General features: G+C 41.7%; 1 protein-coding gene across 2 annotated transcripts; it reads right to left on the minus strand.

The window, feature by feature from the left end:
• Positions 1-294: 294 nt before the first annotated feature.
• On the minus strand, positions 295-18003 carry LOC114643698 (zinc finger protein OZF-like). Of its 2 annotated transcripts, none has more exons than XM_028792208.2 (3): positions 17579-18003; positions 12523-13115; positions 295-2204 (listed from the first exon to the last, which is right to left on the minus strand). In XM_028792208.2, exons 2-3 carry the CDS (start codon positions 12956-12958, stop codon positions 1228-1230), a joined length of 1413 nt encoding a protein of 470 aa, XP_028648041.2. In that variant the 5' UTR covers positions 12959-13115; positions 17579-18003; the 3' UTR covers positions 295-1227. The 2 variants fall into 2 exon arrangements, with proteins under 2 accessions (XP_028648041.2, XP_028648039.2); XM_028792206.2 differs by having other exon boundaries at positions 296-2207; positions 17579-18002.
• Positions 18004-21694: the final 3691 nt, after the last annotated feature.

A 21694-nucleotide genomic window follows, 5' to 3' on the forward strand; every position in this document is an offset into this window, starting at 1 on the left:
GACAATGCCATCGATGTTGAAAAAGATGGCAAACATGGTGCGTTCCAACGAGCGGATTAAACCATCAGAAAAGTCGTAAAAAATCATCACTCGAAAGTCACGCACGCACAGAGTCGGGAGCTTCGCCGCTAGCGCCGGCTGCGCACTCTCAGTTCATTTGCTTCTCCTGTTCATTCTGAAGGAAGAGAGGGAGCAAAACATCTGAATAAAAACATGCAACCACTTGAATAATCCCTCTACACAGCAGAACAGGTTTCGACAGGCTGACACTTGACAAATGATAAAATTCCGCGCGGAACCCAGACAACCCTCGTACTTCACATTGAACTGGGATTCACCTCTGTGTTTCTCAAAACCACCTACTCGTGAGAATCTTTTGCAACACTGACACCACTAATGTGCTTTTTGGTTAATGGCACCTCACATATTCGAATATTTGTACAGTGCAACAACACTGTGCACCCCACCCTTAAGATTCTTTTTCGGGTTTATCATTTTCTGACTTCTTAAACTATAAAAACAATTTCATTTCTCTCATTCCATGTGAGAATCTTTTCAACCACATTGCTTCACACTTGTTACTTTTGGATATGCATGCAGAGTAGTCAGGCTCTATTTGACTCTAATTATTTAAATCACTCCATCGGCCGAGTATGTTGGGTATTTTTCTGGAAGCAGATTTGTTTTCTGTGGTGTTGTTTTTATTCCCGTCTTAGTGTCTGACAGTGTGCAGATCACTGTTCTGAGCAGTCAAGGTCAGCCTCTCTCCTCTTGTTGTCTATTAACCCTTCCATATGTCAACTCTTGGCCTGTAGGAGCCTGATGTTCAAGACCAGAACAATTTTTAAGTTGCCACTTGTATCTTCTTTTTTGCTGCTTTCTTATTATCATTACCTCCTTCTGCTCAAAGGTTGAAGACCATCCTGTCTGCATTTCTTCAGTTTCAGCCTACAAAATGTCGCCCTTTCTTGATTCTGATCATTGGTGCTTTGTGAAAGTTCTAATATTGTAAATTCATGAAGTAATCGTGGAATGCTCAGGTTACATTTTGTGTATGTTCTACATACACATTTATTATTTTCCATCATGTTTTGAAGTGTGTGCATTGCTTAATGGTTAGACTCTTTATGTTTTATTTTTACACAAAGGTGTTAGTAAACACTTGCATTACCTCCCACGGTCTCTTTTCTTTGTTTATGTGTTCAAATGAGCAGTTGTGTGTAAGAATCACTTGCCAGACTCCAAAGAGCTGTGAGTCGTCTCTTCATTGTGAATACCAAGGTGTTTCTTAAGAGTACCTCTCCGCAAAAATCCCTTACCACACTGAGAACAGGAATACGGCTTCTCTCTGGTGTGAGTTTTCATATGTCGCTTGAGATCACTTGTTGTTGAGAACCGTTTGCCACATTCAGAACAGCGGCAAGGTTTCTCTCCAGTGTGAATCCGTGTGTGTCTCTGAAAACTGCTTCTTTGTGAGAATTGCTTGCCACAATCGGAACACCAATAGGGCTTCTCTCCGGTGTGAGTCCTTGCATGCCTCTTAAGGTCACTAGAGTGGGAAAATTGCTTGCCACATTCAGAACAAGAATATGGCTTCTCCCCTGTGTGAATTCTTCTGTGCAAATGAAGATTGGTCCTGTTGGAGAACTGTATTCCACATTCAGAACAGCAATGAGGTTTCTCTCCTGTGTGAGTTCTCGTATGTAGCTGAAGCCCACTTCTGTTGGAGAATCGCTTGCCACACTCAGAACAAGAATATGGCTTCTCTCCGGTGTGAATTTTTCTGTGTTCCTTAAAATTACTTGCACATAAGAATCGTTTGCCACATTCAGTACAGCAATATGGCCTCTCCCCAGTGTGAATTCTTTCATGCCTCTTCAAGTGATTTGAGTGCAAAAAGCATTTACCACACTCTGAACAGCAATGAGGTTTCTCTCCTTTATGAAAATTTTTGTGTTGACGAAGTCCTTGTCTGGTTAAGTATCCTTTGCCACACTCCAAACAGGAATATGGCTTATCCCCAGTGTGGATGCCGGAGTGAAGAAAAAGACTGTTGCTGTGAGAGAACTGTTCACCGCATTCAGTACAGCAATATGGCTTTTCTCCAAGGTGAATTCTCAGGTGCACCTGGAAGATTTGTTCATCTTTGAATTGCTTGCTGCATTGTGGACATTGATAGAAGGAGCTGCCAGAATCTTGTAGCCCTGCTTTAAAACAGGAGCACAAAATGTAAAATTTATTAAATAAATATGACTTTTAATAAGAAAGAAATGCTTGAAATATCAAAACTTATCTGAAAATGAGGCAAAACAGTTTTACTTAGTAAGACTGATTCTAATTAAGTAAAAACATCTCAACATAGATAAAAATATTTTTAACACATATTTAGAGTGTGGAAATGTGTGTGAATGAGAGGAAGGTCAGTGGAATGGTGAGGATGCAGGGAGTAGAGTTGGTGAAGGTGGATGAGTTTAAATACTTGGGATCAACAGTACAGAGTAATGGAAATTATGGAAGAGAGGTGAAAAAGAGAGTGCAGGCAGGGTGGAGAAGAATGTCAGGAGTAATTTGTGACAAGTGGGTATCAGCAAGAGTAAAAGGGAAGGTCTACAGGATGGTAGTGAGACGAGCTATATTATATGGGCTGGAGACGGTGGCACTGATCAGAAAGCAGAAGACAGGGCTGGAGGGGGCAGAGTTAAAGATGCTAAGATTTGCATTGGGTTTGACGAGGATGGACAGGATTAGAAATGAGGACATTAGAGGGTCAGCTCAAGTTGGGAGACAAAGTCAGAGAGGTAAGATGGTGTTGGTTTGGACATGTGCAGAGAGAGGGAGATGCTGAGTATATTGAAAGAAGGGTGCTAAGGATAGAGCTGACAGGCAATAGAAAAACAGGAAGGCCTAAGTGAAGGTTTATGGATGTAGTGAGAGGGGACATGCAGGTGATGGGTGTGACAGAGCAAGATGATGAGGACAGGAAGCTATGGAAGAAGATGATCCGCTGTGGCAACCCCTAACGGGAGCAGATAAAAGAAGAAGAAGATTTAGAGTGTGGAAAGTCTGGATCTTGAAATAAGAAATATATTTTTCCATACATCTCATTAGAAATGGTAAAAGGCTTTTTAAAAATCTTTTTCTGTTTTTTGGAATTGGACATTAATATTCAAGTTATTTATCCCGAGATCAGTTATACGGAGTAAAGTAAAATAACCCTGCATGTCCCTGTGTCGACATGGGTTTCTCTGTGGGCTTCCCACAGTCCAAAGACACGCAGATAACGTGAATTAGTGTTGCAAAATTTTCCCTGGTTGTTTGTGTATTCACCCTAAAAATGGGTGGGCACTCTGTCCAGGGCTTGTTCCTGCCTTACATCAAGTGATTGCTAAGACAGACTCCTGCTCTCCTGCAACATTGCCCTGGGTAAATGGGTTAACCTCCTTAAGTGTTAGACCCGAGTTTCACTTGAGCTGTAAAAACAGTGCTAAAAGTGTTAGTCCCATGCCTCACTCTGGCAACTGTATAGACGCGCCTCACATAAGCGTTAGACCCGAGGATTACTCAGGCTGGAAAACAGCCAACAGCATTTGTGCTAAGCGTTGCTCTGGAAACAATATGGGCGTGTCTTGCATAAGCGACAGTCCGTGTGTTACCCAGGCAACAAGGCAGACACATTTTCTCCTAGCCTCATAATGGCGTCTCATAAGAAATGTTTTTCAGCAGCCCAGGCATTGCACGTTCTTGACAGTGATACGAGTGAATCTAAAATGGACAATGAATTCGAAAGTGATTGTAATGAATCCGAAAGTGACACTCATGTCAATTACATCTGTGCAGTGTGCTGTTCAAAAGCTGATCAGTCTGGGAAGAAAATCTGCAAGGAATCGTGTATTATCCTGACTGTGAAGCTGGATTGCGTAATTCACTGTGCTTCAAGATATACCACACAAACCACACACTTAGACAGTATATACTGTATGGTATTAACATTATTTTTATCATCATTATTCATTATTAATATTATTTGTATCGTTATTATACTTTCTACACTTCTGACTTTGTACTTTTAGTGTGAAAAGATGAATGGGGGACTAAAGCACAGAACCAATAGTTAGTCATTGTCAGAGTACTTTTTGCTTCTTATTGTGTCTGCAAGTCTTCAACAGGTGTGAAAGAACACAAAAATATGACTTTCAATAAAAAAAAGAAATGCCTGAACTATCCAAACTTATCTGCAAATGAGGCAAATAAAGTTTTACTTGGTAAGACTGCTTCTACAGTAACTAAGTAAAAACATCTAGACATAAGAAATAAAAATATTAAAGTTTTGCATGTTTTACAGTAGTAAGATGAGATTTAATAAATATTTCATTTTTCAAGCCAAAAAATGTAACGCTAAGGAGGCTACAGACATGGTGCTTAATGATAGATGAAATAGATCTCACGTGGAAAAAGATTAGCAACATATTCGCTCAAAATAAGAAACTTGTTGAGATATAATCTCTGGCATTCTCTTTATAGTAAGGGGTTGCCAGAGAAAAAAGACAACACCAGGATGGCACAAGGCAGAGGAAGATGAAGAGAAAGAGAGCCACATTGACATGTAGAAGTGTCCTGCACATGCCGGGATGAGACCTCTCAGGTCCACTAAGGAGTTGCATGAACTGTAGCTTGGCTATATCCCCAAAAACACAAAGCAGATGAGGGTCTCAGCATATGAGAGAGAGAGAGAGAGAGAGAGAGAGAGAAGAAGCTCCTAGGGACACTAGAGACCAGCTGACCCAGCAGTTGCCAGGGTGGTCTGACCTTCCTCCAGGACAGGGGTGTCAAACTCAGATCCAGGAGGGCTGCAGGTTTCTGTTCCAAACCATTTCTTTTTTTTTTTTTAATATTTTTATTTTATTAATTTTCATTGTAATCATTCCATACAAACAGATCAATTTATAACCCAACAAATTTGAAGACTAATCAAACCCCACCCCTGAGAAGGAGAGCTTAGCTAAAGGAAAATTGCTTTAAGCTTTTTAATAAGGCAACAGTAAACAAAAGAAAGGCAGAAGTAAATATCTATGTAAATAAGAGATGGAGAAGGGAGTTAAATGCAGTAATAGTTATTTCTCTTATTCTAAAATAATATTGATTAAATCCTGCCAAGTTTTGAAAAAATGTTGTACAGATCCTCTAACTGAAAATTTGATTTTTTCCAATTTCAAATAATATATAACATCGGTTTCCCACTGACTTATAAGAGGAGAATTAGGATTCTTCCAATTTAACAAAATAAGTCTGCGTGCTAAAAGTGTAGTGAATGCAATCACCGTTTTCTTGTCCTTCTCCAATTCAAGTCCATCTGGAAGGACACCGAACACAGCTGTTAATGGGTTAGGAGGGATTGTGACCCCAAGGCTGTCTGAAAGGCACTTAAAAATTTTTGTCCAAAATGATGTTAGTTGGGTGCAGGCCCAGAACATGTGACCCAGTGAGGCAGGAGCTTGGTTGCAGCGCTCGCAGGTTGGATCCTGGCCTGGAAACATTTTGGACAGTTTTAAGCGAGACAGATGAGCTCGGTATATAATTTTTAGTTGAATAATTCTATGCTTTGCGCATATAGAACTCGAGTGAATTCTCTGCTTTGCTACCTTCCACTCCTTTTCTGATATATTGATTAAGAGATCTTCTTCCCAATGTCCTCTTGGATCTTTGAAAGGTAGGGACTCTAATAAGATTTTATATATTGCGGAAATAGTGTTTGTTTCCTCGGAATTGAGCAGTATTTTTTCCAGCATTGTGGAGGGTCCAAGGTGGGGGAAATCGGGCAGTTTCTGTTTAACAAAATTTCTAATTTGAAGATAGTAAAAGAAATGTGTAGCTGGGAGGTTAAATTTTGAACGTAATTGTTCAAAAGATGTAAATATGTTGTCTATATAAAGATCTCTGAGCATTTTAATCCCAAAACTTTTCCAGGTATTAAAAACTGGATATACTTGCGAAGGTTGAAAGAGGTGGTTCTCTTGCAGAGGTGCCACTGATAAAAGATTTTCCATCTTAAAATGCTTCCTAATTTGGTTCCATATTCTGAGTGAGTAAAGCATAATTGGGTTATTAGTATATTTGCGATAACTTTCATTTATTGGAGAGCAGAGCAGGGAATATAAAGAAGTACTACAGGATTTTACTTCTATTGCGGACCAAGCCTGTGTATGTTCATTTATTTGTGTCCAGGTTTTTATGGCTTGTATGTTTGCTGCCCAGTAATAAAACTGAAAATTAGGTAAAGCCATGCCACCTTCTGCCTGAGATCTTTGTAGGGTCGCTCTTCGGATACGTGGGTGTTTTGAGTTCCAAATGAATGAGGTTATTATTGAATCTAACTGTTTAAAAAACGATTTATTGATATATATTGAAATGTTTTGAAATAAAAAGAGAAGTTTAAGAAGGATATTCATCTTAACAATGTTAATTCTTCCGGCTAGAGTGAGATGAAGGGTTGACCATCTATGCAAGTCTTGCTTAATTTTTTCCATACAGATGCCAAAATTTTGTTGATAAAGAGCTTTATGTTTACTTGTGATATTTACCCCTAGGTATTTAAACTGATCTGCTATGGTAAAAGGTAGGGTGTCTAATCTAATATTATATGCTTGTGAATTCACTGGAAAGAGTATACTTTTATTCAGATTAATTCTAAGACCAGATATCTTTTGAAATTCTGTTAGTGCTGTTAAAACAGCGGGGACAGTGTTTTCTGGGTCTGATATATATAAGACCATATCATCTGCATATAGAGAAATTTTCTGTTCCAGTCCTTCTCTGACAATCCCCTTTATCTGATAAGAATTTCGGCAGTGAACCGCCAGTGGTTCAATAGCGATTGCAAACAACAGTGACGACAAGGGACATCCTTGTCTGGTACCACGTTCTAGTTTAAAGTAGTCTGAGCAAATGTTATTAATACAAACTGAAGCTTCTGGATTGGTATACAGTAGTTTGATCCAAGCACAAATATTCGGGCCAAACCCAAATTTCTCCAATGCAGTGAAAAGGTAATTCCATTCGATCATGTCAAATGCCTTTTCTGCGTCTAATGATAGTAATATCTCTGGGGTGTTTGATTTTGCTGGTGAATATATAACACTAAACAAGTGTCGGAGATTTGAAGATAGGTGTCGGCCTTTAATAAATCCAGTTTGATCTTGTGATATTACTGAGGGCAGCACTTTCTCCATCCTTCTAGCTAGGATTTTTGAGAGTATCTTAACATCATTATTCAGGAGTGAAATTGGTCTATATGATGCACATTGTAACAAGTCCTTATTTTGTTTAGGAAAGACGGTGATTAATGCTTGTCGAAATGTTTGAGGTAGTATTTGGTTGTCTCTAGCTTCTGTAAATGTTGCCAATAAGAGTGGAGCTAGCTGAGTGGAGAATTTCTTATAAAACTCTACGGGGTAACCATCAGGGCCTGATGATTTCCCGCTTTGTAGTGACTTTATAGCGTCTAGTAATTCTTTTATCGTTAGAGGTTTATCCAGTTCCTCAGCACTTAAAGCATCTATTTGTGGTATTTGTGAATTATCCAGAAATACATTAGATTGTGTGTTGTCTTCTTTGGGCTCAGTGGAATATAAAGACTTATAGTAATCTCTAAATGTGTGCATTATTTTATTATGGTCGATGATTTCTTCTCCATTCTTGTTGGTGATTACTGGTATTGCATTGTGAACTTCTTGTTTATGAATTTGTTGAGCTAAAAGCTTATTAGCTTTTTCTCCGTGTTCATAGTAATGCTGTCTAGACTTATAAATAAGTTGTTCAGTTTCTTTAGTTGTTAAGATGTTAAGTTCTGTATATAGGGTCTGCCTTTTCCTGTGAAGAGCTTCACTTGGACGCCTGGCTTGTTCTTCATCTATTCTAGTAATTTCATTTCTTAGCTCTGACACTTTCTAGGTTTCTAATTTATTTCTGTGGGAAAGATATGAAATAATCTGTCCTCTTAAGAAGGCCTTTAGAGTTTCCCAGAGTGTTCCTGCAGAAACCTCTGTGGACGTGTTTGTCTCTAGGAAGAAGCTGATTTGTTTGGATATAAATTCTGTGCAGTTCTCGTCTGCCAATAAAAGAGGGTTAAGACGCCATCTACGAGGTGAGTGTGAGGGGCTTAATGATTTTAGCTCCAAGACTAGAGGGGCATGGTCAGAGATAACAATTGTGTCATATTTGCATGATTTAATTGTACACAAGAAATTATTATCAATAAACAAATAATCAATTCTTGAGTAGCTATAATGCACTGGTGAGTAGAACGAATATGTTCTTGAGTTTGGGTTAAGAAACCTCCAGGAGTCTGACAAGTTGTGATCATTCAAAAACTGTGTAATTATCTTTGCAGTATGGTCTGACCTTCCTCCAGGACAGGGGTGTCAAACTCAGATCCAGGAGGGCTGCAGGTTTCTGTTCCAAACCATTTCTGAATCAGCCACTAATTGGCACAGCTATGTCAAAAGAAGATTCTTCCATTAATGCTAATTGACTTGTTTTTTTATGATTTCGTATCCTTAATTGCTTCTTTTTAATTTTTTCCAGCAGCCAAACAGTAAAAAGGTAAAAGGCAAGCCAAATCATGACCAGCGGACTCTGTAATCTCAGACTCAGTTCCGGGAGAGTCTCCATTTTCACTCCAGCCAATCCTGTAACGAGCCACATTATTTAATTCTATGGTTTTTTAGTCCCCTCATTCTACGACATCAGGCATTTCCAAAACTGTTAACTTAATCATCTCATCCTCACAAACTCAAACCTGGTAAGTATTAGCAGCAGGCTCTGTGGGCACAAGAGCTGACAACCAAGGAGCTCTCAGCCCAATGCAGACACGAGAGACAAGGATTGTGAGTGTTTAGGAACACACAAAGAGAAGACAGATTCCTCTCCCTGGTGTCAAGTGTTTACCATACCATGAAAGAATTGAAAAGAATGGGGAAAAGGAGAAGGGATTGTGACCGAGCTTACTAGATCTGAAAAGGTTTCATAGAGCACCAGTATTGTCAGACAGCAGATTATTAGAAGTGGTAATTTGGAAATTTGAAACTCTGCTAGAAAGTCATAATGGAGTTGTGTAATCTGTCATCTCTTGTGATTGTTAGTCATATAATCTGCCCGTGTAATCCGACATACTCAGAAATTGGGTCAGACCAGTGGCGGCAGGGTCATGTGTGTGTGAAGAGCAGACAACCAATGAGCATAAGAAATCTCACAAATGAGAGGAGACCATTCAGTCCGTCAAGCCTGTTTGTTTAGCTAATAGCTAAGCTGCCCCAGTATCTCATCCAGATCCTTTTAAAGGCTGTCAAGGTTTCTGCTTCAACTCCATGTTGCAGTAGTTTGTTCCCAAGTCCCACAACTGTTTGTGTAAGGAAGTGCTTCCTGGCTATTGTCCTAAATGCACTTCCCCTTCATTTCCACTGATGCCCTTGAGTATGTGATTCACCCCTAAGCAGTAAGAATGTTGCTGGATCTCCTTTATCAAAGCCTTTGAGAATTTTAAATATCTGGATGAGGTCCCTACACAGTCTTCTCCTCTCGAGACTGAACAGGTTTAATTCCCTGAGTCTGTCACAGTAGGTCTTGTCCTTCATTCCCATGATGCACTTGGTTGCTGTTCTCTGCACAGTTTCAAGTGCTGGTATGTCTTTTTTGTGCTGTGGTGACCAGAACTGCACACAATACTCCAGATTTGTTCTTAAAAGTGCCATATATAGTTTGAGCGTAACATCATATTTTACAGTTTTTATGATATAACCAAACGTTTTATTTGTCTTTATAATTGCTTCTCTGCATTGCTTAGTCAACAACAATATAACATGCTAAATCTTTTCATAGATTGCTTCCTGTAGGGCAGTATCTCCCATCTTAAATTTATAACTGATGTTCCTTTTGCCCACATGTAGCACTTTTCTACATTTAACGTCATTTTCCAGGAGTTTGCTAAATGAGCACTCACCCACAAGTACGACGTGTTAGAATTCTTACCGGTTATTAAATTCTTGGGCATTACATAGAACCTATTCTTGGAATTCCTAATTCCTAATTCAGGAAAACTAATGAAGGAATTAAGCATAAGACTGAGCAGCACATGGCTAGCACAGGAGTTTACTGAACAGTCAGGATGGGTTGAGAAGAGGGAGGTCGTGTTTTACTAACATGCTGGAATTCTATGAGGAGGCAACAAAGGGATACGATCAGAGGCTGGACATCAAATTAAAAGAAGTGGCAGTTCAGGATGTGGTAGGTGCAGAATTGACTCAGACACAGGAAGCAGAGGGTGATGAGGGTGTGAGGAACCAAATCAGAATTGGCTGATGTTAAGAGTGGTGACAGTGCCGGGGCCGCTGCTATTTTTAATATACAGAAATGATTTAGATAGGAATACAAGTAACAAGCTGGTTAAGTTTACAGATGATACCAAGACAGGTGGATTGGCAGATAATTTGTAATCCATTAAATCATCACAGAGGGACTTGGACAGCATACAGTCTTGGGCAGATTTGTGGCAGATGTAATTTAATGTCAATAAATGTAAAGTGTGATACATAGGAAATAAACATGTTAGGTTTGAATACACAATGGGAAAATCGAAAGTCCACCTTATGAGATGGATATGAGTTATGGTGGACTCTAAGCTATCAATTGTCAGATGGCGTTCAGAAGCCATTAAGAAGGCAAACAGAATGTCAGGTTATATAGCGCCTTGATGTGTGCAGTACAAGTCACAGGAGGTTCTGCTCAAGACTTTATAACACACTGGTGAGGCTTCATCTGGAGTCCTGGGTGCAGTTTTGGTCTACAAAAAGGACATAGTAACACTAGAAAAGGTCCAGAGAAGAGCGACTAGGCTGATTAGAGGACTACAGGGGAGGAGTTATCAGGAAAGATTTAAAGAGCTGAGCCTTTACAATTTAAGGAAAGGAAGATGAAGAGGAGACATGATTGAAGTGTTTAAAATTATGAATGGCATTAGTCTAGTGGATCGAGACGGTGACTTTATAATGAGTTCATCAAGAACACGGGAACACAGTTGGAAACTTGTTAAGGGGAAATTTCACACAAATGTCACAAAGTTTTTCTTTACACAGAGAATCATAGACACATGGAATACGCTGCTAATGAGTGTGGCAGAGAGCAGGACTTTAGGGACGAAACAAGTGGATAGGAATAGCAAGATTTGTTGGGCTGAATGGCCTGTTCTCATCGAGATTGTTCTAATGTAGCAGGAAGCTTATTCCAACGCCCATATAATTAAGAATAACATTCAAAGTGCATTTGTGTAGTTTAAAACATTACTGAATTTAGCAACTTTCACTGTTATAACAATACATGTACAACATAACTAAAACCATTTTGATAGAGAAAAGTCTGATCTTTATTCAGATGGGTAGAACCTTCAAAAAATGAGGTAGAGTAGAAAGGGTTAAGAAAAGTGAATGGAAAGAAAATATGAAGCCACTATGGACCTCTGGGATCCAAGTTTGATGATCCTGACTAAACCCAGGAAGGAAATGTTAGAGGTGAGTGCTAATAAATGCAAAAGTGCACTATAAGGGAACATATGTGGCCATCCTAGAAATTCTGCAGCTCCCTTAGAGATAAGGTCCTTTAAGGCAAACAGAAGGCTTTGGGATGGTGGGGTACAAGGGGCGACTAGAGGGAGTTCTAAGCAGGTGTCCTTGGAGAACATGAAAGCTTCCTCAACTGCAGAAGTCAGCTGGGTGAGGTGAACACACAAGTGTCAGAATGAAGAAAGACCAGAGTCTGGAGAAAGTGACAGGAGTTGAAAATAGGAGTACTTTCCTACAGTATTGTGGTAAACAATTGAGTAATCCACCCAGCACATAGTGAACAGTTACAAGCTATTAAGGGAAGGCACAAGAGCTGCCACAAAGACTCTACCTACCACCTTGACCTTAGTTGGGAGCATGCACTGATTTGCTGCACCCACCCCATTGATTGGAACCCGAGTGCAGCCGTGCAACGGGTATGACCTCAGCACCACAAACTATTATAATAATAAACATCCCTAGTGTCATCCATCCTACTAGACAGCATTGATCAGCCACCTTTCATTTGGTATTCCTTCATCTTATAGTCATGAAGGCAGTTACAAAATTTCACTGCACTTTGTACACACAACAGTTAACATGAGCTTGAAAAGTAGTGGGGGAAAAAAAGAAGAAAAGAGTATACAAGAGCCATACAGATTTTACTCTGCCAGTACATCCACCAGCTCTTGGTCTACCATTGCCTAAAGATCTTAAAGACTTTCCAACCTCATCTGCTTTGCTGGTTGGCTGCAGCCTCCTCATTTACTGCCAGTGAACTGCACCCCAACTCAGAGGACACTTAATGCAGGTAATCTGGCAGGTTAGGTTGTCTAGGATGAACAAGGGTGGGTACCTTTTGCAATGGGATGCCACCCCCATCCCAGAGATGGCATCTGTGTATCTTACACTGCATGCAGCATATACCACTTACATGTGCCAGAGTGCTTTGTTGAGGACTGCTGACCCTTCTTTTCACTAGTATGAAATATCTTCTTTGTTACTTTGCCCTTTGACTCAAGCGATGGTGGCTTCAACTGGATGGAATGCTGGCAAGATGAGAATTTTTTCCTCTTAGCGAAACTTAAATGGGTCATCTCGGTTTTTAGCGCTGTAAGTGCCTGCAATCCCAAGTCATTGTCTGATGACGCGTGTTCCTTTAAAACCTTTACCGTTTCATTCTTCTGCACTTCAGGACTAACTGGGACAGCCTCAGAATCCTCTATTTTAATGCTGACGGATACGTGATCAGGAAACTCCTCTTTGAAACCAACAGACTCCTCCTCACAATCCTCCAGCTTATTCCAGGCATCTTCTTGTGTAATGTGGGCCGACTCCTCCTCACAGTTCTCTTTCTTGATGCAGGCCATTCTTTGTTTGATTTCCACTTTAGGGGATGCCAGTCTGCTGCCTCAGTCCCCCTTTCTTCTAAGTATCCCTCTTTACCATGCACAGCTTTGGTCAGGACACTGACAAACATTTCATTATAGGAATGGTTTCACTGGATAGGCAGATTGTCTTTGATTCCTGTGAAAATAATTGATTACAATTCCATTATCAAAATGACTAAAAACATTTAGCTTGTAACCAAATAAAATTTTAATGGAAATCGCGTTTTGGCAAGTAAAAAAATAATTCATTAAAGTCAATATTCTCAACCACCAGAACCACCACTTTTGTAAATGTTAATGTTCTAAGGGGATCAGTTTAAGTACTTTCATGAAGTTACTGTCTGTTTTACATGTATCAAGCAAATAGACAAATCTTTATGAAAACATAACAGTTCACATTATCTTTTTTACGTGTGTATGTTCAGTCTGGCTGTCATGGGGGTGCAGTGGTAATGCTGGTGCTGCGCAGTACGGAGACTGCGGTTTGCAACCTGCATTGAGTTGGCATGTTCTCCCCGTGTTTGCATAACTTTCCTCCTGCAGTCCTTAGACATGCAGGTTAGGTGAACTGGCAAAGCTAAAATGGCCGTATGTGTGTGTTGGCATTGCAATGGACTGGCGGCCCGTCCAGGGTTTGCTCCTGCCTTGCAGCCTATGGCAGCTGGGATAGGCTCTGGCACCCCCCCACAGCAGCCCTGGTCTGGAGTAAGCAGATTAGAAAATGACATGACATGTTCATTCTATTAATTTATATTTTGTAATAAATCTGTTATGGTCACCATGACACTGTGTCATGATATTAATTAATTTAAATACAGATTGACCCATTAATATTAGCCACTCTAAAACGCCATCATCATTTGAAAAACAAATTCCTATGCTCTTTAAAAAAACACTCAGTATTGGTATCGGTATCAGAAATCTGCCACATAAAATACTTTTATCAGTATCGATTTCAAAAATAGTGATATTTCCCATGCCTAATTTCTACACAATTCAGCACTTGGTGGCCTCGCTCTGCAAGTTTGTGTGGTCCACCACTTCATAGCTGAGAAGTTGTTGCTCCTCAATTAATAGCATTCACAGTAGACCAGGGCAGATCTAGCAAAACAGAAATTTAAGTACTGACTTGTGACAAAGCCAGCATTACCTAACAGTGCCACTTTCCAAGTCACTATCCTGTTCAGTGTGACCCAATAAAGACGGCATGGCATTGTGCTGATCTGATAGACCTGTTAACAATGGAGCACCTGAGCTCAATCATTTGGAGGGCTATGTGCATACTTTTGGCCATAAAGTACATGTCATTTTGCAAATATTAAGCACTGAAAGTTTTTCTTTTTGTTCCAGTTTCATATCAAATTACACTACTATTTTAACATTAACAATAATTCATTAGGAAAGCATTTGATATACTGTATATTAAAAGTAAGAAACACAGCACTGTGGTATAGCGGGTCCACAGCTCAAATTGAAAAGGCCAGTTTTAAATAGACAATCACCGCACTCGTGGCTTAAAGAGGGGGCATAGCAGTGTGGCCAGAAGCAGTTCCTGGGCGCATCTGTGATTGAAGCCAGGAGCTGCTAATCGCCACCATAGGATTACTAGATGCCGCATGACCAGCAGCATTGTACGTCAACGTTGCCACCATATTATGAGTGGCACTGCTGTGGAGTGAAGTAATGGATAAAGATGCTTGGGATTGTACAAATCACTGTACACTCCAAACCAGATCACAGGGATTACATTTCATAGGTAAAGCTGAACAATTGTTTTGGTTATATTTAGCCATTAGAAAATCCCATTTTATAATCTTAACTTTAGCTACGCCAGGCTAAGCTAGTAAAGTAGGCATCCAAACAACGTTTTGGCTAAACGTATTTAGTCACTAACTATGTAGATTGTTGTTAGCTGTTAACATTTCTCAAACTTTGAAGGTTTCCCAAAGAAATCCACCTCAGAAAGCAGTGGGAGGTAGCCCTTAGACAGGATTTTGAGGAAGCTGTCCTGTGATGTGTGCCATACTAGTTTGGTAACAGACGCTGTACTGGCATGATATGATCAAAGCTACCACTTGCTCACATTAACAAACAAAGGAGGTCTGATGATTCCTTCTGAGGGTCCAGTCAAGGTGGACAAAGTAGATGAGTGTGTTATCCAACAGTCGACATTAGGGCAACCTGTCAGTGTATCTTTGATCAATCAGTTTGTTCAGGTTGAGATTGGTTCAAATGATGTGTTTTTTTCTCACGGAGCACATTTACGAAACACAGTTTGAAATTGACCACCATCATTTGATGCTCATGTCTTTAGTTGTGTCTGTCTTCCACAAACTAAGGCTGCACCATATTGCCAGACTGAATACTCTCAAATTACAGGATCTGAGTGAGCGAGAGGAGAGTAAGTCTGTTGGAGATCAGTGAGGTTGTGGAGAGCTTTAAATGTTAAGAGTGGTATTGTCTATTGTATTCTGTAGTTAACAGGGAGCCAGTGAAGTTGAGAGAGAAGAGGTGTAATATGTTCAGTGGGCTTAGAACAGCAGGTTATATTATCCTGGCAGCAGAATTTTGAAGAAGTCGTAAGCGATGGATACACTTTTGTGGGATGCCAGATAGAATAGCATTACAATAATCTATACGTGAGGTGACTAGGGCATTAACCAATACTTCAGTACTGTGTTGCGTAAGAACAGGACGAAGTCTAGAAATGTTTTGGAGATGGAAGAAGGAAGTCTGAGAAATGTTACTTATATGGGAGGAATTATTTAATAATAATAAGAATTATTATTTAATAATTGCCATTATTAGTGTATAAATGGATATAAGTAATTGCATTTAAACAATTCGCCAAAATCTGTTGTATGTAAACGATACTGTTTTAAAAGTTATTGTTTTTTCATCAGAAAACCCGGTTTCCACGTTTACCTGTTTTAGTTTAAATGGCACTTTTGCCACTCGCAATGTGGCGGATGTGCTGACGTATCGTGTCGACTGGACAACACAGTGGATGCGGCGTCTATCTATATATGTCTATGATCGCCACACCTGATCCACGTCCCCGTAATATATAGTAGCAGCACAAGGCGGATAGGGGAGTGAGAAAAAAAAGAAAAGAACGAGAACTGAGGTTAAGGGACAAGAATGCGGCAGGAAGGAGAAAGCCGGTGCGTGAGCGAGTGAGAGCAGGCTCATTGAAGGTTGAACACAGCTGGTAGATGAGCCCCGGAGTGTTTGGCCAACCCGGGGTTGGGGGGCAGATTGAAGCGGTCTCCCCAACTGAGCAGTTTTGAGGAGCTGGAGTGATCGACAGAGGAGATGACTTACCGTTCAAAGGAGCACCAGTCGAGGAGGCTTTGGGTGTGTTGAGCCCCAGCGTGAGCGCCCTGGTAGCTGGGGAGGGAACTCAAGTCTCAGTCCAGCTGGAGCCTTACTTAGCCGGGGATCGGAAGGCTAACGGACCAGAATAGGAGCGAGCTGCATTTGCTGGTAGGGCGACTCCCCTGTTGCGGGGCCCGTATGGAAGAAGCAGAGGAGCCGCCAGTAAAAAGAAGAAAGCACCGGAGTTTTAAGACAAGCCTGCTTCCAGCCGTTGTTTAAATCTCGTTTAAAAAAGGATTTATTTACTGGATTTTAACCTCCACAGTTCACCTGTTTTAATGGATTATTTATTTAAGAACTATTTGAGACACTGCACTTATTTATTTGGACACTGTTTTTAGTTTTGTTTTTAAATGAAAGCACTCTGCACTTTTTGCACCATCGCCTTGCTTCGTTGTTGATGTCTTCACTGTCTAGCTCATCGGTGACATTACCGACGGTGTCGGGTTCGAGAACTCCCCAGAAGCCAGATGGGAGCATGGAGCAGAACCTGCATCATCACAAGCACCCAAACAAAAAACGATTGATAATCCCTTGTTACAATTCCAAAATGCAGCATTAGAGAGGTGGGGTTTTTTTTAATCACCTTTACTTGTGCTTTGTAAGAGATCAGTACTTAATTTAAAACTAAAAAAAATGGAGGGGACATACCATAAAATAAGGTTGAGTACCGTAGCTAGAGTTATCACATGATATCTGATCGCTTACTCGTCACTGGTCTGCTATACGTAAACATTTGATTTGAATAACAGATCTTCGATTATCCAAAATTATGCCGTGGGACCGCTATTTGCTGAAACCGACATCATAATTTTGGATAGTTTACATTACTAGTTGTGCAACATTTAGGGGAGTGGGGGGATTGGCCTAAATAAAATTTATGAAACAATGTTATGAGGTATTGACATTTGCTCTAGTGTATATTCGAATAAATGAATTTGTGAGAAAGATTACGTTTAACTTTAAAAATTCCGCATACTTTAGGAATCCCGCCTACTCGGTAAGCGTGCGATACAGCGCCTGCGCAAAGAGAAACGCTGACAACCAGACCCCAATACGCTTGCGCAATGCTACTCTAGTCATGTGTCTTGCGGCATGAGATGCTGGGAAGTGAAGTCTTTCATTTTAACATTCATAAGCACGAGTGTCTAAAAATAACGACTAATAAGCCGTTTAACACTTTTCCTATCGCCACAGATTGAACATTTTGTTAACACTTACCTCCACGTGAAAGACACAACGGTTCTCTCGACTCTTCCACTTCTTAACGTGCCTTTGGGTCTCCTCGGCCGGAGTGACTCGCACTCCCACTCTCCAGAGCGCACTACCCTCTCGTTTGGCCGGACTGCTGATCGCACGTTGCTCTCCGGCTCCTCGCCGCTCTCTCCCTCATATCTGGATCAGCTGTCTTGGAACAAAAGCTGTACGCGTGTTTCTAATATAAATGGGTGCCGCTTCTTTTAGCTGCTCCAAGATCACAGAAATGGACAAAGCAGCCCAGCGGATTCCTTTTCCGGACTGGCCTGCTCAAGATAATTCTTGTCCAATTACTGCCGACTACTGGGCTCCGTTTATAACTACACTTCGACTTAAAAACAATATCAGAGGGTCGCGCCGGTAACTACAAGCGACAGCTGACAGGACCCACCCCCCACCTGTAATCCCATAGGCCCAGGTGAGTACCGCAGACACGGAGAGAACGTTGACTCCGTACAAACAACCACCAAGTGTGGGATTTCAATCTTGGATGCCAGATCCGCGAGGCAACAAATGTATTGCCCACTTTTTCTCAATACTTAAAATTAATAAACACTAAATATTGTAATATTCTTTATTCGCTCTGGAAGCTTCCGTGAATGATTCAGTTCAATGCAGATGGTTAACTCAGAAAGGCGTTTAATTTATTAGAGCACACCAAACAGAACTCTACAAACGACACCCGTCTCCATTACTCTCCGTTACTAACTACTCTCCCTCATTTATTCATTGGTTATCTGGTTTATAACAACTTTATTTAAAACCTTAATTCACAATATACCACAAATACAATGATGTGGACAACAGGCTAAAATTCGGGTGCATTTAAAATCAATCTTCCCATCCAGTTTGTTTCCAAATACAGTAACAGACCTTCTGTGTCAGTCTCAGTGTGTGCTGAACTGGGGAAGACCTTGTGCTGATTTGATCTTAGTACGCATTTACAGTAACAAGACTAACTTTGGGGTGACACGGTGGCGCAGTGGCCCTAGTGTGTGTGTGTGTGTGTCCTGTCCGAGATTGGTTCCTGCCTTGCGCCCCGTGTTGGCTGGGATTGCCTCCAGCAGACCCCCGTGACCCTGTGTTCGGATTCAGTGGGTTGGAAAATGGATGGATGGATGAAGACTAACTTTGGGAATGTCCAGCATTACAGTGTGCCCCAGAGCTGCAGACAGGCAAGTAGACTTAAAAGAGGATCAAAACCAAGACTAAGTTCAGTTGCAGTGGGCTTTTTGGAGCTGGAGACCACCTCATGAGCAGGTTTAACAGACTTAGCACAGTAGATGATGTTACAAAATGACCTCTACATGCATCAGACAGTCTGTCGCGGAGATCACAAAGCACAAATATGCCTTTAAAAGATGTTGAAACCATATTGGTTCTGGGTATGATGTTAAACTGCATCTGACCCTGCAAATGGTCTTTCAACCTGCAGGGAAAACTTGTGAGTTGGTGGCAGGATTGGCACTCCAGCCACTGTGCAAACTTTACACAGCTCAGAAACAGCAGACAAGACTCCATTCTGCTGTCCGCGGCAGTAGCTCTGCTGCGCTTGCATTATGAAGGTGATGGGGCAAAGCCTTCAGGAGCCTCATCCTCAGAAGATTCGAATCTGCCGGTGAGCCAATGGGGTTGGGCCTGTTAGGGGCTGGAACTGGTGTGATGCTGAGATGTTGTCCGCTTCAAGACAGCACTCCGGTCATAATATGAGGTGGCCCATCCGCTAGGCACATTGAACATCTTGTCGCTCCAGTATGATGTTCATTTTCCTCTACTGTCGGAGGAGCTCCGTAAACTGTGCATTTCAGTGGCGACACCCTCTGAAGTGTGCAGACCTGGGACTGGCCAGATCTCTGTAGGTGGATACACCATTTATTGGTCTGGTCTCTCTGATGGTTGTCATACTCGGGGAGTAGCTGTTACTGTAGAGGTTTGGCTCCTTACAATGGTGTCTGATGTCACTCCTTTCAACGAGTGTATTATAAGACTCAGATTACGGCACTCTCTGGGTGCCTTGTCTGTTATCTCAGTGTATGTTCCAACTTCGGTGAGTGATGTCTCGGTGAAGGAGACATTTTATTCGCATTTTCTCTCAATGGTTGATGGGTGTCCATGAGGTGACACTCCTCTGGTCATGGGTGACTTCAATGCAACCACTGGTGCTGACAGGGCTGGCTGTGAGGCTTGTTTCAGTCCCCATGGGTCTGGTGACCATGGTGAAAGTGGCTCCATGTTCTTTGACTTTGCAAAAGGTCAGGGGCTGTGAATCACTGGATCCTGGTTCCAGCGCCCTGAGCCGCATCATTGGACTTGGTACTCCAATACTGGTGGTGCAGTGAAGGAGGTCGATCACATCCTCATTGGCAAATGTTGGAAGCTCCTGCAGAACTGCAGGGTCTACAGAAGTGCCCAGTTTATGAATTATGACCACAGACTTGTTGTTACTACTGTGAAGATCCAGCTTAGGTGCAGTAGGCTACCATCTACTAGGAAAATGAGGGTGGACCTGGCCAGACTCCAAGATCAGGCAGTTTCTAATGAGTTTACACGCAGTTTGTGTGAGGAACTTGCAGACTTGTGTGCAACTGCCAATCTTAATGTGATGTGGGAGTCCTTCTGTGACAAGACCCTGAAGGTTGCAGAGGATTGTGTTGGTGTTACTAGTGTGCCAAGAAGGAGGTTTTTCATCTCACAGGGCACCCTGGATATCATCGAGAGGAGCTGCAGCACACATCTTTGATGGCAACTCTGGTTTGTACTAGAAACTGAGAAAGTTGGCTGCGAGGACTCTGAAGCAACATAATGAGGCGTTTATTACAGGTATATGTGAGCAAGTGACACACCATCTGTGGTGTAATGACCCATGTCCTGTTTACAGAAGAATCAAAGCATTATGCACATATAAATCTGTTCCTTGGAGAGTCGTCGTCAGGGCAGCTGATGGAACAGTCCTTATGAATGACACTGCAGTTATAACCCGCTGGGCTTGCTTCTTTAAGCAGCTGTTTAAAGCTGTTCCTCTGTCCAGGACATTGGATATCTCTGATTCCACGGTTCTTGAGCCTGATCCTCAACCTAGCTGAGAACCACCCAGTCTCACTGAGGTTGCACAGGTGGTGAACCAGCTGAGGGTAGGAAAGGCTGCAGGGACCTATGGTATCCGGGGTGAACTTCTCCAGGTTGGTGGTAAGGCTGTCCTCCAGGTGTTGCAAGTAATCTTTGCTTCCACTTGGGAGACTGGCATCATCCCAACTGACTGGAAAACAGGACTCGTTATCCCTGTCTGGAAAGGGAAGGGTGATAACCTGGATTGCAGCAGCTACAGGGGGATAACACTTTTCTTGGCACCGGGTAAGATCCTTGCTAGGGTCGTCTTCAATAGGATCCGTGATTACTTTCACCTACCAGCGACCACAACAGTCTGGCTTTACTCTTAAGAAGTCTATCCTCGACCCCATCTAAACATGAATATTGGCAGTTTCTTTGCAGCCTTTGTCAATTTTCATAAAACGTTTGACTCAGTTGTTCAAGTCGCCCTATGGGATATTCTGAGACTTAGTGGGATCTCCTCGAGGTTGCTGGATATCATGGCCAGCCTGTACGCTGGTATTGTGAGTGCTGTGCAGAGTGGAAGCAGGACCTCTGTGTTTTTCCCAGTTGATTCTGGAGTTCATCAGGGGTGTGTTTTTACTCCTACTCTGTCCAGTGCTTGCATGGACTGGGTGTTGGGCAGGTCATGGGGTCCAGCAGCTGGGGGGCATCTGTGAGTGAAGAAAGATTCATGGATCTTGACTTTGCTGATGATGCTGTGATCTTCATGGAGTCAATGGAGGCTCTGATCAGGGTGCTCAAGAGACTGAGTGAGGAGTCTGAGTGTCTGGGCTTGCGAGTGTCCTGATAAAAACCAAGAGACAAGCCTTTAATGACCTCTTGGGCACGGCCATCAGCAGTGTGTCTGTTTGCAGGGAGAGTGTTGACCTCATCATTGAGAGGTTTACTTACCTTGGCATGTCTCTGGTGACTCTTCCCATGAAGTCACTAGACGGATTAGGAGAGCATGGGGGGGTCATGGGGTCACTG

The sequence above is a fragment of the Erpetoichthys calabaricus genome, chromosome 5 (assembly GCF_900747795.2).
Source record: "Erpetoichthys calabaricus chromosome 5, fErpCal1.3, whole genome shotgun sequence".
Taxonomy (NCBI): domain Eukaryota; kingdom Metazoa; phylum Chordata; class Cladistia; order Polypteriformes; family Polypteridae; genus Erpetoichthys; species Erpetoichthys calabaricus.